The 16,696-nt window shown below is 39.3% G+C and overlaps 1 protein-coding gene across 1 annotated transcript; it reads left to right on the top strand.

Moving 5' to 3' along the window:
* Nucleotides 1-35: 35 nt before the first annotated feature.
* LOC101849628 (non-homologous end-joining factor 1) lies at nucleotides 36-16,103 on the top strand. Its single transcript, XM_005103855.3, has 7 exons — nucleotides 36-385; nucleotides 8,212-8,406; nucleotides 9,132-9,270; nucleotides 10,911-10,972; nucleotides 12,095-12,212; nucleotides 14,748-14,950; nucleotides 15,724-16,103. The coding sequence occupies exons 1-7, from the start codon at nucleotides 182-184 to the stop codon at nucleotides 15,823-15,825; spliced, it is 1,023 nt and encodes a 340-aa protein (XP_005103912.1). The 5' UTR covers nucleotides 36-181; the 3' UTR covers nucleotides 15,826-16,103.
* Nucleotides 16,104-16,696: the final 593 nt, after the last annotated feature.

Raw genomic sequence — 16,696 nt, 5'->3', positions numbered from 1 at the left:
GTTTTCTTAGAATTGTGATTTAGCTTTTACATTTACAAGAAAGGAGTATAAACTTCCGGCGAAATATCGAAAGTTCCCCAAGCCTTCAAAACAACATTCAACTTAGCCTGTAGACTTAATTCAAGATTTACATTATATTGACTTTGATTTTTGATATTCACGCCCCAGGAAGGCATTGAATATGGCAGAACTTAATTGGAGGCGGCGGTGGAAACCAGATCTATGTGCATGCTCCTGGCGTCCTTTAGATGTACCGTCTGATGACGGCAATAAGTATTTAATCAAGGCAAAATTTGACAACAGTTCCTACGAAGTTATTGTCACGGACTTGACCAGTTTTTGGTACGAGAAATTATCCGGTGATGCTTTAAAGAAAAGAGTGTCAGTAAGTGTTTTTTTTAATTTGCTGCTATTGTGGGAGGTGCAGAGATATCCTAGTGTCCTAGTAGTCCCGGCCTAACCCATAGACTATAGTGACTAGACTATACTATAGACTCTAGACATAGAAATTTTTACTCAAAATGGAAGGACTTCCGTAACGAGCGACCACCCCATCAAACACAATAAAGAAGAGGCCTAGACCTAACCCTACCCCTACCCTTACCCCAAGCCCTCAATTCTGCTCTGTCTCTTAGTGGTCGCTCGTTACGGAAGTCCTCCCCTCAAAATCATTAGGTGTAAATAATAATAATAATAATAATATATAACATTTATAGAGCGCATTTCCAAAAAAAGTAGCTCAATGCGCTTTACATTGGAATACCCATTTTTCAAAAACCTTTCTTACTACTTCCTTTCTTCTCAAGCAATATACATTAATGCACACACACACACACACACACACACACACACACACACACACACACACACACAGACTATTTTCATCCAGACATAGGAAAAGAACAAATGTAATGAAAGATAACGTTAAAAGCTTATGAAGGATAGGCCTGTAGGAACAGAAAATGTTTAAGATGTCTTTTGAAGCTATCAAGTGTTCTTATTTGTCTTAGTTTCATGGGTAATCTGTTCCACATAAATGGACCAAGATATGAGAAAGATCTCTCTCCATATGATTTGTATGATTTTACAGGTGTCACAAGTAGGGTGTTATCGTTCGATGATCTTAGGTTTCTCCCTGGTTTATATATACTGATAAGTTCTTGTAGATAAAAAGGAGCAGTTTTATTTACACATTTGAAACACATGACGCAGATTTTAAATATTATTCGTTCTTTTACAGGGAGCCAATGCAGTTCTTTTAATAATGGAGTGACATGGTCTCGTTTTTTAGATCTTGTTATCAGTCTAGCGGCATTGTTTTGAATTACTTGTAAACGATTCAAATATTTGTTGTTCAGACCTGCCAGGAGTGAGTTACAATAGTCTAATCTAGATAGGATAAGAGATGTTACCAGTGTTTTTGTGGTCTCTTCGCTTAAGTACTTTCGAACTAGGCCTATCCTTCTCAGCTGAAAATAAAGGGATTTGGACAGAGATCCTACAAACGAGCCCATTGATAAGTGGTGGTCAATATATACACCGAGATTCCTGACAACTTCTTTACTAGATGTCATATGCCCATATAAATCAAAGTTGACACTTTCCAGATCTTTATTTAATCGTGGATTTTTTATAAGAATGATGTCTGTCTTTTCTTCATTTAGTTTCAATTTGTTTACTGTCATCCACTTTTTGATTTCATAAAAACATTGTTTAGTGATGGAAATCATGTTTGGTAGATCTTGAATGGTGCCATTAACATACATTTGGGAATCATCGGCATAAAAATGATAATTCAATCCATGATTTTGTAAAATGCTTGCTAAGGGCTGTGTATATAGTGTAAAGAGCACTGGTCCAAGAACGGACCCCTGTGGAACTCCATAATCGAGCCTGACCTGCTTTGAAAAGCTATTTTTAATTTGCACTGACTGAACTCTTTCTAGTAAATATGACTTAAACCATGAAAGCACAGTACCCGATAAGCCAAATGAGCGCTCAAGTCTTGTGAGTAGAATAGCATGGTCAATTGTGTCAAAAGCTGCGGACAGATCCAAAAGAGTTAAAAGACAGATGTTTTTGCTATCAATGGAATCCAATAAATCAGACGTTACTTTTAAAAGCGCAGTTTCGGTACTATGATGAGTTTTATAGGCAGATTGGTAAATTTCCTCAAGACCATTTTTTCTCATGTGAGACAAAACTTGACTTAAAACAATCTTCTCTAGAATTTTTGAGACAAATTGCAAATTCGAAACTGGTCGATAGTTTTTAAATTCATTTTTATCAAGCCCGGGTTTTTTCAATAAAGGTTTTACAATAGCTTGTTTGAAAGTATTAGGTACTGTGCCAGTGGCAAGTGACATATTCACTATCTGAGTAATGTGAGGTAGGACAATATCAATACAGGTTTTGAATACATGAGCAGGCATTGGGTCAAGGTCGCATGTTTTTATGGTTGACCCATTAATACAATTTAAAATATCACTATTTGTAACTGGACTAAAAGAATCTAATATTTGTCCAGTAAATTCTGAAAATTCCAAATTTCCATTTGGCTCTAGGTCGAGAGAAGAGCGTATGGTATTAATTTTGTCATTGAAAAAAGTCACAAATAAACTACAAAGTTCGTCATCTGATGTTGCAGAGGGGAGAGGAGATATTGTTTCTTTTCCCAGAATAGCATTGGTAGTCTGAACGAGTTGTTTGGGTGATTTAACATCTTGTAATTCATGTAGATAGTATTTTTTCTTGTTATTTTCGATGATTGAGTTGACTTTGTCTCGGTGGTTAATAAAGATGTCTCTGTGAACTTGAAGTTTTGATTTCCTCCACCTGCGTTCTGCCTGACGTCGATGTTTCTTGGCCTCTTTGATTTCAAGTGAAAACCAAGGAGAAAAGGGTCTCGATGAAATGTTTCTTTTTACCATTGGCGCATGTTGGTCGATTGCCGCTTTGAGAGTGTCATGAAATGTGTCTGCATCTAGGGAGGATAGACTTGTCAGTGTTTTGCTCACGTCGTCCCGAAGTGCCTGTGTGTCTATTGTTCTCGTGTTCCTTGAAAGTATGCTTCTTCTTACGTGTTTTGGTTTGGAGATGTTAATGTTAGCTATCAGAAGAGAATGGTCAGAGATAGCCTTATCTAAAACCTGATGTTTAAAAACATGTTGGTCAGCAGTGTTGGTAATTAGCAGGTCCAAAATGTGACCACTACGATGTGTCGGCTCTTTGATTAGCTGCTGTAGATTATGATCATCAAGAATTGAAACAAGGCGTTTGGTGTCTGGTACAGATGGAACATCAAAGTGAAAGTTGAAATCCCCTATGATGTAAAAGGGGGAGGCAGCTTGCTCTAGTTGAAAGAGTAGATCTTGGAATTCTATGAAGAATTCTTTACTTGTAAATTTATTTTTCTTGTTAGGTGGCGGTCGATAGATACATGTCACACGGAAGGTAAGTTGCTCTGATCTGATGAAAGCAGTGGCTGATTCAAATGTGCGATACGATGGACCACCGCAGATGAACTTTACTGGTAAACCTCGCCGATGAATAAAAGCAATTCCGCCACCACGTGATCCGCGTGAAAAAGATTTAAGTTCAAAGCCGGGTGGTAGAAGGTCGGCTATGATAGATTCATCGCCTTCTGTTCGAAGCCAAGTTTCTGTGATGCACAACAAGTCGATGTTCATTTCTTCAATTACGTCTCTTACAATGTTTGTTTTGTTGCAGCACGACTGGGTGTTAATACAGCCAATTCTTAAGTTGGGACAGTTATGTTGAAATACATTACGAGTGTCTATCTGTATTAAGTTTTTCTTGTTCACAGTAGTCGTAGTTCTATTCTTAGAAACAGTGTCACGAGGAATCCCCTGACACACCATAATTTTTCTCTGTTTCCTTGTCCCACCTCTCGTACCCCTCTTGTCACTCTTTACTACCTTTGATTGACAAACACAGCTGTTTCTAACTCCTAACTGGGCCAAACTAGTAAGCACATTTGATGGTACACTCAGACTTGGATTGTTTACGTTTAACAGCTGATCTTTTGTGTACTTAGTTGTTTTCCTTGTCTGATTCAGTGCGCAAGGGTGTAACACAGGGAAAACCCGAACATGGTGGTATGATCTAGAGTTCACTACAAAACTGTAAACATGGCCAAAATAGTTCAATAGGGCCAGGGTAAGAATTACAAGTTCCATGGCTAATATTAGACTAGATCTTGTCTTTATAAGTACTATTTTTACACCACTAGATGAAGCAAATCAAGGGCCCTCACATGATATTAAATTCCTAGAAAACACAATTCATAATCTTGAGAAATGGCGAAAAAATGCATAGAGCTGTTTCAGCAGCCTGCTAGGCGCTTGAACACAACTTCCGGTAGATGCTTTAAAGAAAAGAGTGTCCTCGTCCTGCAGAGGCGGGTTTATGTCGCCTGATAAGCCTACTTCAGCACCTCTCCTACGTTCTGGCCCCTGGCTCAGCGCACGCGCACTGAGCATCATCTCCCGTTCAATTCGGGTCTCGAGTCGGATCCGCATTCACGCAGTTTAAGTGAGTTTGTCAGTCTGCTTGAGTTTTTGTGCATTTGTGGCCTTCTTCTAGAACCGCTTGCGTTGGTTCGTAACCAAGGCATACGTCTCATTCAAAACACGCCAAGTTGGTAGTTCTAGATGTTCGTCCAATGAAATTATAGAACAAATTGATCCACTTAGAACATGAGGAGCTGGAAAGGATAGTCAGGAAACAAGAGTTCCATGCAAAATCTTTCAAATGAGTTTGATTTTGTATGAAATGATACTACCTGATAAAAAATAAGCTTGTTCGATAATTTTGAGAATACCATTGTGCAGATACCAAGAACAATTTAAGTGCAAAACTTTCTGAAATTGACCTCTTATCCCCTTTCGAACCCCAGGTCATTCATAACAACAAGGAAGAGCATCTAGAAAGGGCGTAACTTCTCGTAATGTCTCCAGCTTATATGAGAAGGGGTTATTCATGTGTTTGTAACACTTTATAAATAGAAAGCTATGAAAGATAGAGCATTATTTTCATCATCAATTAACACACTTCCACGGTATTCATGGCGAAAATACATGTTTCCTGGCGCGCGTGTGCTGTACACCAACAGTACACATTGAGAGACCCCGGCGGCCTGTCCAGAACATCCGACGTTTACTATCGGTTGCTGATAAAATTCGCATGATCTCAACACAGACACAGGACAAGAGATTTATAAGAAAGAGAAACGGAAGCCGGGTTTAAAAGGGAGTTACATACAGACTCGGTAACTGGGAACAAAGTCACGAAGTATACAGACCCGGTAGGGATTTATAATCTTTTGTCATGTTGGAAAGTTTCAGCACCCTCTTTGCTTTGCTCAGGGTAGACCTAGGTTCTTACTAGATCTATGGCCTAGGTCTAGATCTGGACATACAGACATAGTGGGTGGTTGGCAGGTGTTCTAGTGTGGTTTGCTCCTCCTTTCCTTCTTTTTTGTGTATGTTACTCTCTTGTAACACATCTGTTCTTCTGGACTTATATCATGACCTTGTTTTGCAAGTGCCGTAAAACTCTTACTAAAACTAAAAAGAAACAAATCATAGAGATCTGGTTTTGAGGCCAATGAAGATTGTCGTTGTGTTTTCGATGAACGATAGTTTTTTCTCCATTTTGGAGTTGGAGGAATCAATGAGACAATTTGAAGAAAAGAACAATGTTATAGGCCTAACAAAAATTTCAATCGAGCAGTCACCCTCTCTCTATTTCTCTGTCTCTCTCTATCTCTTTCCCCTCCCCCCCACTCTGTCTCTCTCTCTCTCTCACACACACACACATGCACATACACACACACTACCGGGTCTGGGCGCTGAAACTTTCCTACATCACAAAAGATTTCCCCTACCGGGTATGTATACTTTGTGACTTTGTTCCCTGTTACTGGGACTGTATACACTTCGGAGTAAAAATGCTGACCGAGTTGCCAGGGTGAAAAGACCGCTGGTAAATTTAAACAAAGGTCCTAACCCATTTTAGACTATTTTTCAACAATATTGTTACCTTTTTTAGTGTGTTGAGAACAATTTTGGCCCTAAAGGCTGTCACAAATTTAGTTAAGTTTTACACGACTTCCGTTTTTGTTTCCGAATGAAAATTTCTATGGAGTAAGGCCGGGACTACATCTCCCTATTTATATTTATATTGGAGTGTCTACGTACACGGTAACCGAGCACCTGCTCTCAGTATCTACGTACATGGTAACCAGAATGAAAATAAATCAATATTTGTGCTATGCTGTCACTTGCTGAAAAAAAAAGAAAGTCTTGTGGGGCTCGCCATCGTGACCAGTCACTGAACCTGCGTGTGTGCATCGCATTGTGAGTACCGGTTGGGGTCACCAAAGTTCATTCAAAGTCTGTGCACAGCGAAGTATAGGGCTCCGGAATGGGGGGATTATTTTTTTTTTTTTTTTAAGGTACAGTCGGGGGAGTGGTGGGGATGAAGGCAACACCGGATGACGAGAACTGAACTTGGAGTTCTGAACTGCCCGGTTACCCTGTACGTGACACTGAGACTACATGCCTGGTTGCCGGTTACTGTGTACGTAGATATTGAGGCTACATGCCCGGTTACCTTGTACGTACACACTGAGGCTAGGTGCCCAGTTACCGTGTACGTAGACACTCTGATTATATATGTATGTGTGTTTTGGCAAAGTTAACCAGACGCTCCTCAATTATTTTTTTCTAGCTAATGTCTACCACGTTGTTGCTGGTTAAAGTAAGTGAATGCCGGTCTTAGGTCTAGCCTACCGCTGGACCGATCTGCCAACTTATTTAGACTTTTAAGGTCTATACTGTATGATGTTTCTTGTCTACTCATTGGACCTGTTTAACAACTAAGTGACAGGTTGATCCGATGGAACTTATGATAGACCACTGTAGCGTGGTAGACCTTCAACTAAACCAGTAAAAAAAACATTCAATGAAAAAAGGAATTGCAAAAAGGGGATCAGCTTCAATTTGAAGCCTTGTATGACATTTTGTTCATTTTCATAGCTGTGTTTATCATGGAAAAATCCTTTTTTTACCTCTGTGTGTATCACATCAGCCGGAAGGGACTATCATTTGTCGTTTTGGGAAGAAATAGTTATATAAAGTAGACTTAGAGTTAATGTTTTAGAACATGATCATTCCTGAATGTTTGATCACACCAAACGAGTTAAAGAAAAATTTTCTGGTCTGTTGTGTTACTCTGTCATGCATAAATAGATAATCGCTGTATTGTTGGATGTATTATGTAGTATTATCATGCCTTTTCAGTAACTTCAAAACGGTGTCCGTGATGTGGTGCAAAGGTGCAGAAGACCTGAATTTGACTCCCAGATGTGGAAAATTTTTATTAACTATCTCTGTCTTTCCATTGGGCATTGGGATGCTATATCCCTCTCTGCCAAGGTTGGCCCTGACAGGCAGGCTTAAATTCTGCATCGTAAATGATTATATTATAAATAAATTGTGTCAGTGGGGGGCATAAAAAAGTGACATCAAGATTTCTATCTGCTTCAGATATGTGAGGCAGCATGGTGGAATCAGGCTCTCGTCAAAATAATGAAATCGAAGAAAACAGCAGTTTTCTCCCTGCTTACAAATTGTAATCAAATTTTTGTTTTTTGGCTCAACACCTTTTATGTCCATTTACAAACACATTCCTTTGAGGATTTCACCGAAAACGTTGATTAAAGGCACAAAAAATAAATTTACAGTTTTCATGGACTCTCCAGCTTTGGAATTTACCAAGGTTTGGCGGCCATTTTCTCGCTAATTTTACCTCTTAAATCAGGTGACCCCCACCTCCTTCAATCTAAAATATCTCCACTTCTATTGAAGATGGACGGGTAATTTTTTCATTGAAAGCAAGACAAATGAACAAGATTTAAGATGATACCAATAACTCAATATGCCCAAAAATTGATGAGAGCCTGATTCCACCAGGCTGCCTCACATATTATAAAGTATTCACACTTGTTCTGTTTTGGTTTTCATGTGAGTAAAATTGATTCACGCTGAATAACATTATTTTAAACTACCTTACACAGATGGTTAAAGGTAAAAGGATGTGTTGGGTACTGCTCATTACTGATATTGCCACTTTTTACATCTGATGTCTTTTTTCAAATTCGCTTTATACCTTATCTTTTTCCCTCAGAAACTGAACCCCAGTATCGAGGCTCCTCTGACCAAAATCCTTTCCCACGTTGAAACAAACCTTGGAGCAGAAAGCAAGGAGAGCAAGCTGACCCTGACACACAAAGATGACAGTGTCAACATCAAAATGACTTCGCAGTTGGCTGGCATGCCTTTCTCTTTTGTTTTCCATACTGTCCTAAATGAAGAAGACATGGTTAGTGATGATATTGTAATTGAAATCAACCAGCATTGCCAAACTTCTTTCAAGTTAAAAGGATATTACAAGATCACTCAACTCAGGAATCATTTGTTTTTTTTATTATTTCCCTTGAATCTACTGACTTTTTCAAATGAAATGTGTATCTTTAACAGCTGATGTGAAGACATGAAGATTGTATCTGCAGTCAAACTGGTTACCATAGGGGCATCAGAATGAAGGTTTTTTGACATTTTATATTGTGTGAGGAGACAGAATGAAGCAGATCTTGAAAAATGGTGATTACTTAAAATTACAAATTTCTTTAACAGATCTAGTTCTTGTTTGGTGTGGTCTACACTTTCAGTTTCTAAAAAAAAAGTTTGGGGTTTTTTTCTTGACAGATGGAGGCCTTTAGACCTCTAAGTTAATCTCTATAAGTGGACCCCCAAAAACCTGCACAACTGGCCACCTGTCCGAGACAATCACTTGTTTCCCTGCTTGAGTTTTTTCTTTTTTATAATTACACTGTCCAAGAAGACAACCAGTCTAAAATTGCCACTTTTCTCCTGGACAATGAATGTTCATCTTAGACATGTTCAATTGTATCCATATTTTAAATTTGGTACTGACAGGGGTCCTTCTGAGAACAAGCCTTGCATTAATGTGAACGGTAATAGTTTCCAGTTTCCATTATAATGGAAAATTAAGGCTGTTTAGTGTTTCCTTTTTTATATTTGCAGGGTAAAAAGCATTTGGCTCTCCCACTCATGGCAATGGTCGGGGAACTATATCGACAACAACAAGAGCTCTTCAAGATTTTGGCAACGAAAGATAAAGAAATTGATGACTACAAGTCTCAAGGGGTGAAGGCCACAAGGAGTAAGTTGGGGCTGCTTCCTTTTTGTCTTACTTCCTGTCAGTGTCAAGGACTTGTTTCCTAGTCCTGTCACTTGTGATCGGTGGACATTTAAGTACAGTCTGCTCCTCTACCTTTTTTTATCTGGGTCAATTTTGACATGTCGGAACCTGCTCCTCTCCTTTTTTTATCTGTGTCAATTTTGACATGTCGGAACCTGCTCCATAGGGAAGTGAAATAATAATAATAATAACTCATTCATGAATGTCTGCCTGTGACCAATACATCCACAGAGGAGAATATTTCTCCAGTAAATAAAAGAATTAGAATTAAAAGAATTAAAGGTTAAGATGACTTGTGGCTTCTACTGTGGCCAGTGAGACCAATTCTGACAGAGAGAAGATTGCCACATTTTGAACATTTAAAAGGACCACTACCACTTGTGGATGTGCCCAGCTTGCAGGCTTCTCTTTTCGCTTCAGTTTTTCTTATTGGGGAAGCCTCGTATGATGTGCTGTCCATTGTGACTGCTGGTCTGCAGCTGGGTCTGTCAGGAGCTAGGCTCTCCCTTGTCAAAGTATTTATATTGAAGTCTTTCCAGAGACACTTTCAGGGCGTCTTTGTAGCACTTTTTTGGTATGCCAATCTTTCGCTTCCAAGAGGACAGTTCAGAATAGAATTATGCCTTTGGGATTAAAAAATCTGACATTCTTATGACTTGGCCAGCTCATTTATGTTGAGTCCTATATTGAAGTAGAGTCGTTTATGCGTAACCTTGTCTTAGATTAGCTCTGAACATCAAAATCAGTCATATCATTGAAAAATCTTCAAAACGTGTTGATGTTAAGAGCTTATTTCTTATTTATTTTTCCATAATTTTCTTGAGTACCAAGTTGACGTAAGTTTCTACTAGGTGTTTATTTAATTTTAAGTTTGTTTTGTTGTACTGGTGGTTGGAGGGTGCTCGTGGTAGGTGGTGCTACTTCTTTACCCTCCCTGTTTGTATTGCATTTCATCAGCACTGAAAGATTTATCATGTAGATCTGCTTCTTTCTGCCTCACACTCTAGCTGTTTTAGTCATGCTGTCGATGTCACTGGTTTCTATCTGCACTAGAAACAGCTTTTTCAAACATTCTCAGTGCAGCTGTGGTTTGGTAATTTTAAAGAAGTAATCGAGAAGAACAGTAACGGGTGAACCTCTCAGAGTCAGGACAAGTATTTCGAACCGTTGCCGAAAAAAATCCTTTCCTTCTTCTGAGACTGGTTGGCATTGTATTTGTTCTCCTTCAATCTGTAGATATTTCGGCTTCTGTTACCTTATAGTGCCAATCAGTGTTAGTGGATGATACTTTGTCTACATTTTACATAGTAAAATTGATCAAGTGGGTGGTTGGCAGATACTCTGGTTTTGTTTTCGTCTTCTTTCCTATCAAACATCTATCATCTTTATCTCCACTCCTTTTTTGTGTTTGTAACACCTCTAATCTTCGGCACTTACATGGCCTTATTGTGTTGCGAGTGTCGTAAAACACCTACTAAAACAAACAAAAATTGATCATTAAAGTGGACATACTACATACTTTTTTTAATGGAAAAATGAGCTCTTGTTTGTGGCTGAGTTTTGCTGGATTAATCCAATGACTTTTTTTTTTTTTTGTGCAGAGCATATTGAGACAACCCCTTTTGATGTGCTGGTATTTCGAAACAGTATGGTGACATCAAAAGTAAGTCATATTGTTATGTCGATGATTTCTGTTGAAGAATCTTCCTTTTTCTCCTCCTTTTATTAACATTTGTGAGGCAGCGTGGTGGAATCAGGCTCTCGTAATGAATTTTTATAAAATGTTTGTTTTTTGGCTTAACACCTTTCATGCCCATTAAAGAACTCATTTCTGTGTGGATTTTTCCGAAATACGTTGATTAAAAGCACAAAAAAAAGTAAATTTTCAGTTACCACGGACTCTTAAGCTAAGGGAATAACTAATCTTTGGTGGCCATTTTCTCACTAATTTTACCTCTGAAAACAACTGACCCCCACCTCCTTCATTTGCAAATATTTCGACTCGTATTCAAGGTGAACGGACATTTTTTAATCCAAATAAAAACAATTGAACAAGCTTTAAGATGATACCAATAACTCTACATGCCCAAAAATTGACGAGAGCCTGATTCCACCACGTTGCCTCACATTTTGTTTTTGAAAGTTTATGGTGCTCTATTTTTTTATTATTATGAAAGGTTGTTACTTCAAAAGTATGTGCATCACTTATTTATACATGAGATTATGTCTTGACAATGTTTGTGCTAATTAGATTAATATAAGATTATCATTCAGATTATGCTTTTTTTTCTTTTTTTTTAATCTCCTTGAGAAGTGGTTGTTTTGAAATGCAGTCAGACACTTTCATTTCACTGTGTTTCTCTCTTTCATCCTCCAGACTTATGATACAATGAAGGATTCCACCTTCCAAATTAATACAATTTTTGATGGTTCTACCTTTTTCTTTCTTATATATGAAAAATTATGTCTCTTGTATGTGATTTCAACAACTCCTAATGTTCTCTGGAAGGGTGTGGGGGGGTTGTAGCATAATTCTATCTTTATTGATTGGTACATGAAGGACTTCCCTCTTCAATTGTCTGTCAGTCTTGAGACGTAAGGTCCCAGATTCTAAAGTTGACATCTGTTGGGTTTGACTTCTTTTTTTTTTCTCCTTCCCTTTTGTCCTTCTCCTTAGGGGAGGTTCTTTTCAATGCATTCATCTTTCAATCATCCATGAGGTGAAGTTGTACTAACTGTCTGAATCTATCTACCGAGCAAACAAAGTCGTGTACTATTTCTGCAGGGTTTTGAGAACGAAGTCAAGGCATCGGGCAGCCAAGCCTTCACATCGTTGGGGCAAGAACTGTACCGGGAAATAGCCACAAAGCAGGCTTGGCTCAACAGTGGATCAGACCCTCAAGGTAAAACATAAGGTTACAAATTTAGATACTATGTTAGCTCGGAATTTTCATTGCACCTTTCACAAACAATTTGGTAGAATTTTCTTAACACATTACACCCTAAGGGCCTGGACGGGAAGTCCATTGTTAGATCCTAAGCAAGGGGAAAGAACCCACCTCCCTTGAATACAAGCCTTTAAAAAACACATTTTAAAAATACTAAACAAATTCCAAAAATCCTGAAAAAATAAAAGTTAAAAAGAAAACTGAATGTAGTTTCAGAAAAATATAACTTTATGTATGCGCAAACTGTTGGAAATGTTCTCACTTTAGTTCAATCGGGGTGTCCGACCCGTCACTCTCACTCTCGCGGTCGGGCCCTAGATCTAAATTCTATTTCTCCGTCTGATCAATCGGAATCGCCCCAAACTCTTCCTACAACGTTTTCATCAAAATCTGAGCCATCTGATTTGTCACATGCTCGTTTTTGCTCAAATCCATCGTTATTTCCGTTTTCGAACTCAATTGTGTCGCTTTTCAACAAGTTGAGGCACTTTCGTAGTGTCGGTAACGCGATCGCACTTCGATCAGCTCTAATACTAAAACTACTAGCCGGAAAAATTTCGTTTCGGTATCAAACGAAAGAAGAAACTTTTTGCTATACTATGCAAATCAAAATCCCGGCCCCAGAGTCTCGTCAAGGCGAGACTTTCGTTTCTAAAGACGCTGGGTCGGCGCGGGCGGTTCCGGGCGAGTCAGGGTGGAGCGCGTAAGGGAATTCCCGGGCGATCCCGGGCGAGTTAGGGTGTAATGTGTTAAGGGGATTGTTGAGCTATTGCAGAATGATTCAGTTGTGAAGATCAGAGTTTCCATGGAGATGTGTATTAACTACAGTGACCTATGAACTGTGTTGTGAATGTTAGGCTTTTTGCCTGACTCTAGGTACCAGAAACTAAATTTTCAAAGTAGCTGTATGCCAAATTTATCAGTTCCACTTGAAAGGCCTATATCCACTGAGCATTTTGGTACCATTCTTTAACCTCTCCGTCAATTTTTAAGAAAATTGTAGTTGTTTAAAATTTGATCAAATTTGTTCAAGTCAGTCACTGGCTGCAACCCCATGTTTGACAGACAATAAAAAAAAGTACCAAGTGCACTAAACATCTCCACATTAACAGAGTACAATCACTATAACAAATATAGGGAGCCTAATTTTTTTCAAGACAGTGAGATCTTTACAAATCAGTATTTTATTGCCTCAAACACGATGCTCTGTCGTTATTTCGACAAAAACACCGAGCGTTGACCCGGCGGCGGCGCACCGGCCCCCGCGGCGAGCGAGTCGGCTCTATACTGTAGTGTACCCGGCGTGCGGGGTCACATGCTTTCCGAGTCTCGCGGAAGGATTGATGAAAAATAATTCCAAGTTAATAACTTTATTCTAATAGAAAATGAACTGATCTTTTATTAATTGACATCTGTTATAAGTCGGTATTATACATATTTTGTGTAAAAAGGGATACTTTAAACATTTTGACGGTATTTTTAAAAGCTTTCTATAAAGACGCCAAAGGCTAAACTTATATCACGGGAAAGCCCGTTTAAAGCTCTACAGTTCTCCGCCAATGAAAAGACGGTATTTAATCATCCCTCTTTCCGCGAAGCATTTGAATGCACGCGTGTCAATTTTTCAACCGGCCGACCTCGCATTCCGACCGCGAGGGGCTTCGCTTTCGTCGGCGATTCTCCAGCTCCTAATAATCGGACATATAAACAACTTACACCATTGTAACGAGGAAAAGCTGAACTTTTACAAGGTGTACGGCATTTGGTGTTTTATAGCGAAAGAGCAAAGAAACAGCGATCGGAATTACCCCGATTTTACCGATACCACGCGGTCTGAAGGCCGCGAGTGCCCGCGAGGCTGTGTTTACGCTACCTACTGACTCTCAGTAGGGATGCATTTGATTACTAAGTGGGGAAAGACTTTTTAAATCAGATTTCTCTGTTTCTATGGGGACGTTGTATCACTCTCCGCCAAGGTTTGATCTGAGAGGCAAGGTAGAAGGAGTCTGCCGCGAGGTAATCTGATTGTTGTGTATGGGGTGCATAAAAACAAGTGTTATATTTTTATCTCTTGAACTGACAGAAATACAACAGAACCTGCTTTAACGCTGAATAATGACACTGGCTGTCCTAAATGCCGACCTGTTTAAGGTAACCACTTTTCTCCCCAACAATGGGTGACCGTCTTTGACAATTTCGACTGTTTTATCATTTTGTATATCCAACTGACATATATAAAGTTGAAACTGTCAAAGTCAGAAATGGTCACCCGTATTAGACATGTGGCCATCCTGCACAGTGCATAAAATATGCAAGGGAGGAGATGGGAAGTGGCAGTTTGTACAGGTGATTGTCTTAAATAGATGGCTGTTAAAGTAGGTTCGACTATAATATATTGTTCCGATTATTTTCTGTATCAGTCTGCCCAACTGCAAGCCCAGCTTCTAGCACTCCTTTGATCCGATAACAAAGTAGCAGTTTCTGTTTCAGATGATGATGTGGACAACGGTGTGGCCATGGAGGGTGGGGAAACCAGGTCAGTCGGCGCTCCGAGCGTGGAGTCGTGGGCTAGTCGGCTGCCATCATCCATTGCCCCTCGGAACGTGTCACCGGCAAAAACGTCGCCGGGCAAGTCACCGCCGGTCAGCCCAGCATCGTCCAAAGCCTCCAGCACCGATGTTACACCAGTCAAGGTGAGAATCCCATTTATCCCACTTTTGCTTATTTCATCTTTGAGTGTTCTAATGTCTAGGGTGTAATGCTGGGTTCGTATGGGTCTAGGTAAACTGGAAAACTCTTGGAATGTTTTTATTTTCCAAGACGTGGAATACTCTTGGTATTTTGGTAAGTTGGCGAAAGTCTTGGAAAAGTCTTGGAAAAACAAATTTTTATCTAGATCTATTGTAAAAATATTTCCTCGAAGTTCAGAAGGCCTGGACTTTGCACAGTCTAAAGTGTACGTGCTGAACGAAAAACTTTCTTCCAAATTGACATGTTATTTGTCTTAGAAAAAAAGAATTCTGGTCGTGAAAGCTATTGGAAAAGTCTTGGGGAAAAAAATCTTCTGCTCAGTATGAACCCTGGTAATGGTAAGAGTCTTTAGCTTGTATGCCAAACTGTAAGTTGTTTTATCAAGTTGTTACTTTGCTTATTTACCTATCTGAAGATTGATGTCCATATGGTTTTCAAGATGGCCGTTTTTAGGGGCGCTCCATTAGCTCAGTTGTTGTGATGCTGCACTACAGTCCGGGTGGCCCTGGTTCAAATCCCAGACTGGGCTTTCTTGAATTCATGCCCTTTTATGGCATGAACTTTGAATTTGGAGGTCCCGCCTCTTAAATTGCCTAATTAAATTCTATATAGGCGTTAAACCCATATGCTTACTGGTTTCAGTCCTGTTTCATGAAGCGTCCTTATTTCAGTGTATGAGGTCTAATGCTGTACCTTGTTCCTTCTGCCTCCTCAGGACTCGGAGTTGCTGCGTCGTCAAGCTCTGGAGAGAAAGTTGGAACAGGAAGAGGCTAAGCAGCATGACAAAGCCAAGAAGAAGAAAAAGTTAAAGTTTTAACCCATAAGAACATGTAGAGCCATTTCACTCTCATGATTTCTTGTTTTGTGACGTTTTTGCCAAATTTAATGTGATCCTTTGCCAATGTACTTGACCATGAAGCAAGAAATCAATTTCCTTTGTAATTTTTGTTACTTTTAATGGCTTAATATCAAGAACAAAATTCTCACCCCCCGGCATTGCTACTGACTAAGGTATCCCCAGGCCGTTCCCAAAGGGGGGATATTAACACATTCCTATGCACAGTAGAATTGTAAATGGGCTGATTTATCAATGTCATACTCATACTGTGCCGGAACAACATCGGAGAAACTGCTTCTTTTTCTTTCCTCATCCTTACTATCGTCATTTTTCCTCTACTTCTTTTGTATGTTTGTCACTCTCTTGTGAACTGCGCTTTCCGGGATGCCTTGATAAGCGAAGCAGACTTTGTGCTGTTTAGGCTAGAGAGGTGAGCAGAGTTAGCCTGACTCCTCGTTTGGACTTCTCTGTTGACATCCACCCCCTGGCGCTCATATGCCCTTATGCAGTTTCGAGTGGGGTAAAACCTTACTAAAACTAACTTTAAAAATTTTTATAGTTGTAGTTTTTTTAATGCCTGAGGAATTTTGATTCCTAGTCTGTCCCCGTGGTGTTATGCAAAAAAAAAATTATGAAATTATGCAAACTGAGCCCAAAAATGTGAAATTATGCGATTCTGTTAATTTTAACAAAGAATGATGAAGGAAAATAGTCAGAAATTATGCGAAACATGATCAAATTTTGCTAAATTATGCTGGGTGCATAAAACCACGGGGACAGCCTAGTGTATTTAGAATAACAGGTTTTCAAACCTGTTTTATTTTCTCTCATATTCCTTTTGCTGTTAAAA

The sequence above is a fragment of the Aplysia californica genome, unplaced genomic scaffold (assembly GCF_000002075.1).
Source record: "Aplysia californica isolate F4 #8 unplaced genomic scaffold, AplCal3.0 scaffold00393, whole genome shotgun sequence".
NCBI classification, from domain to species: domain Eukaryota; kingdom Metazoa; phylum Mollusca; class Gastropoda; order Aplysiida; family Aplysiidae; genus Aplysia; species Aplysia californica.
Note: the sequence above shows the minus strand (reverse complement) of the source record. Positions and strands in the feature narration are given on the sequence as shown.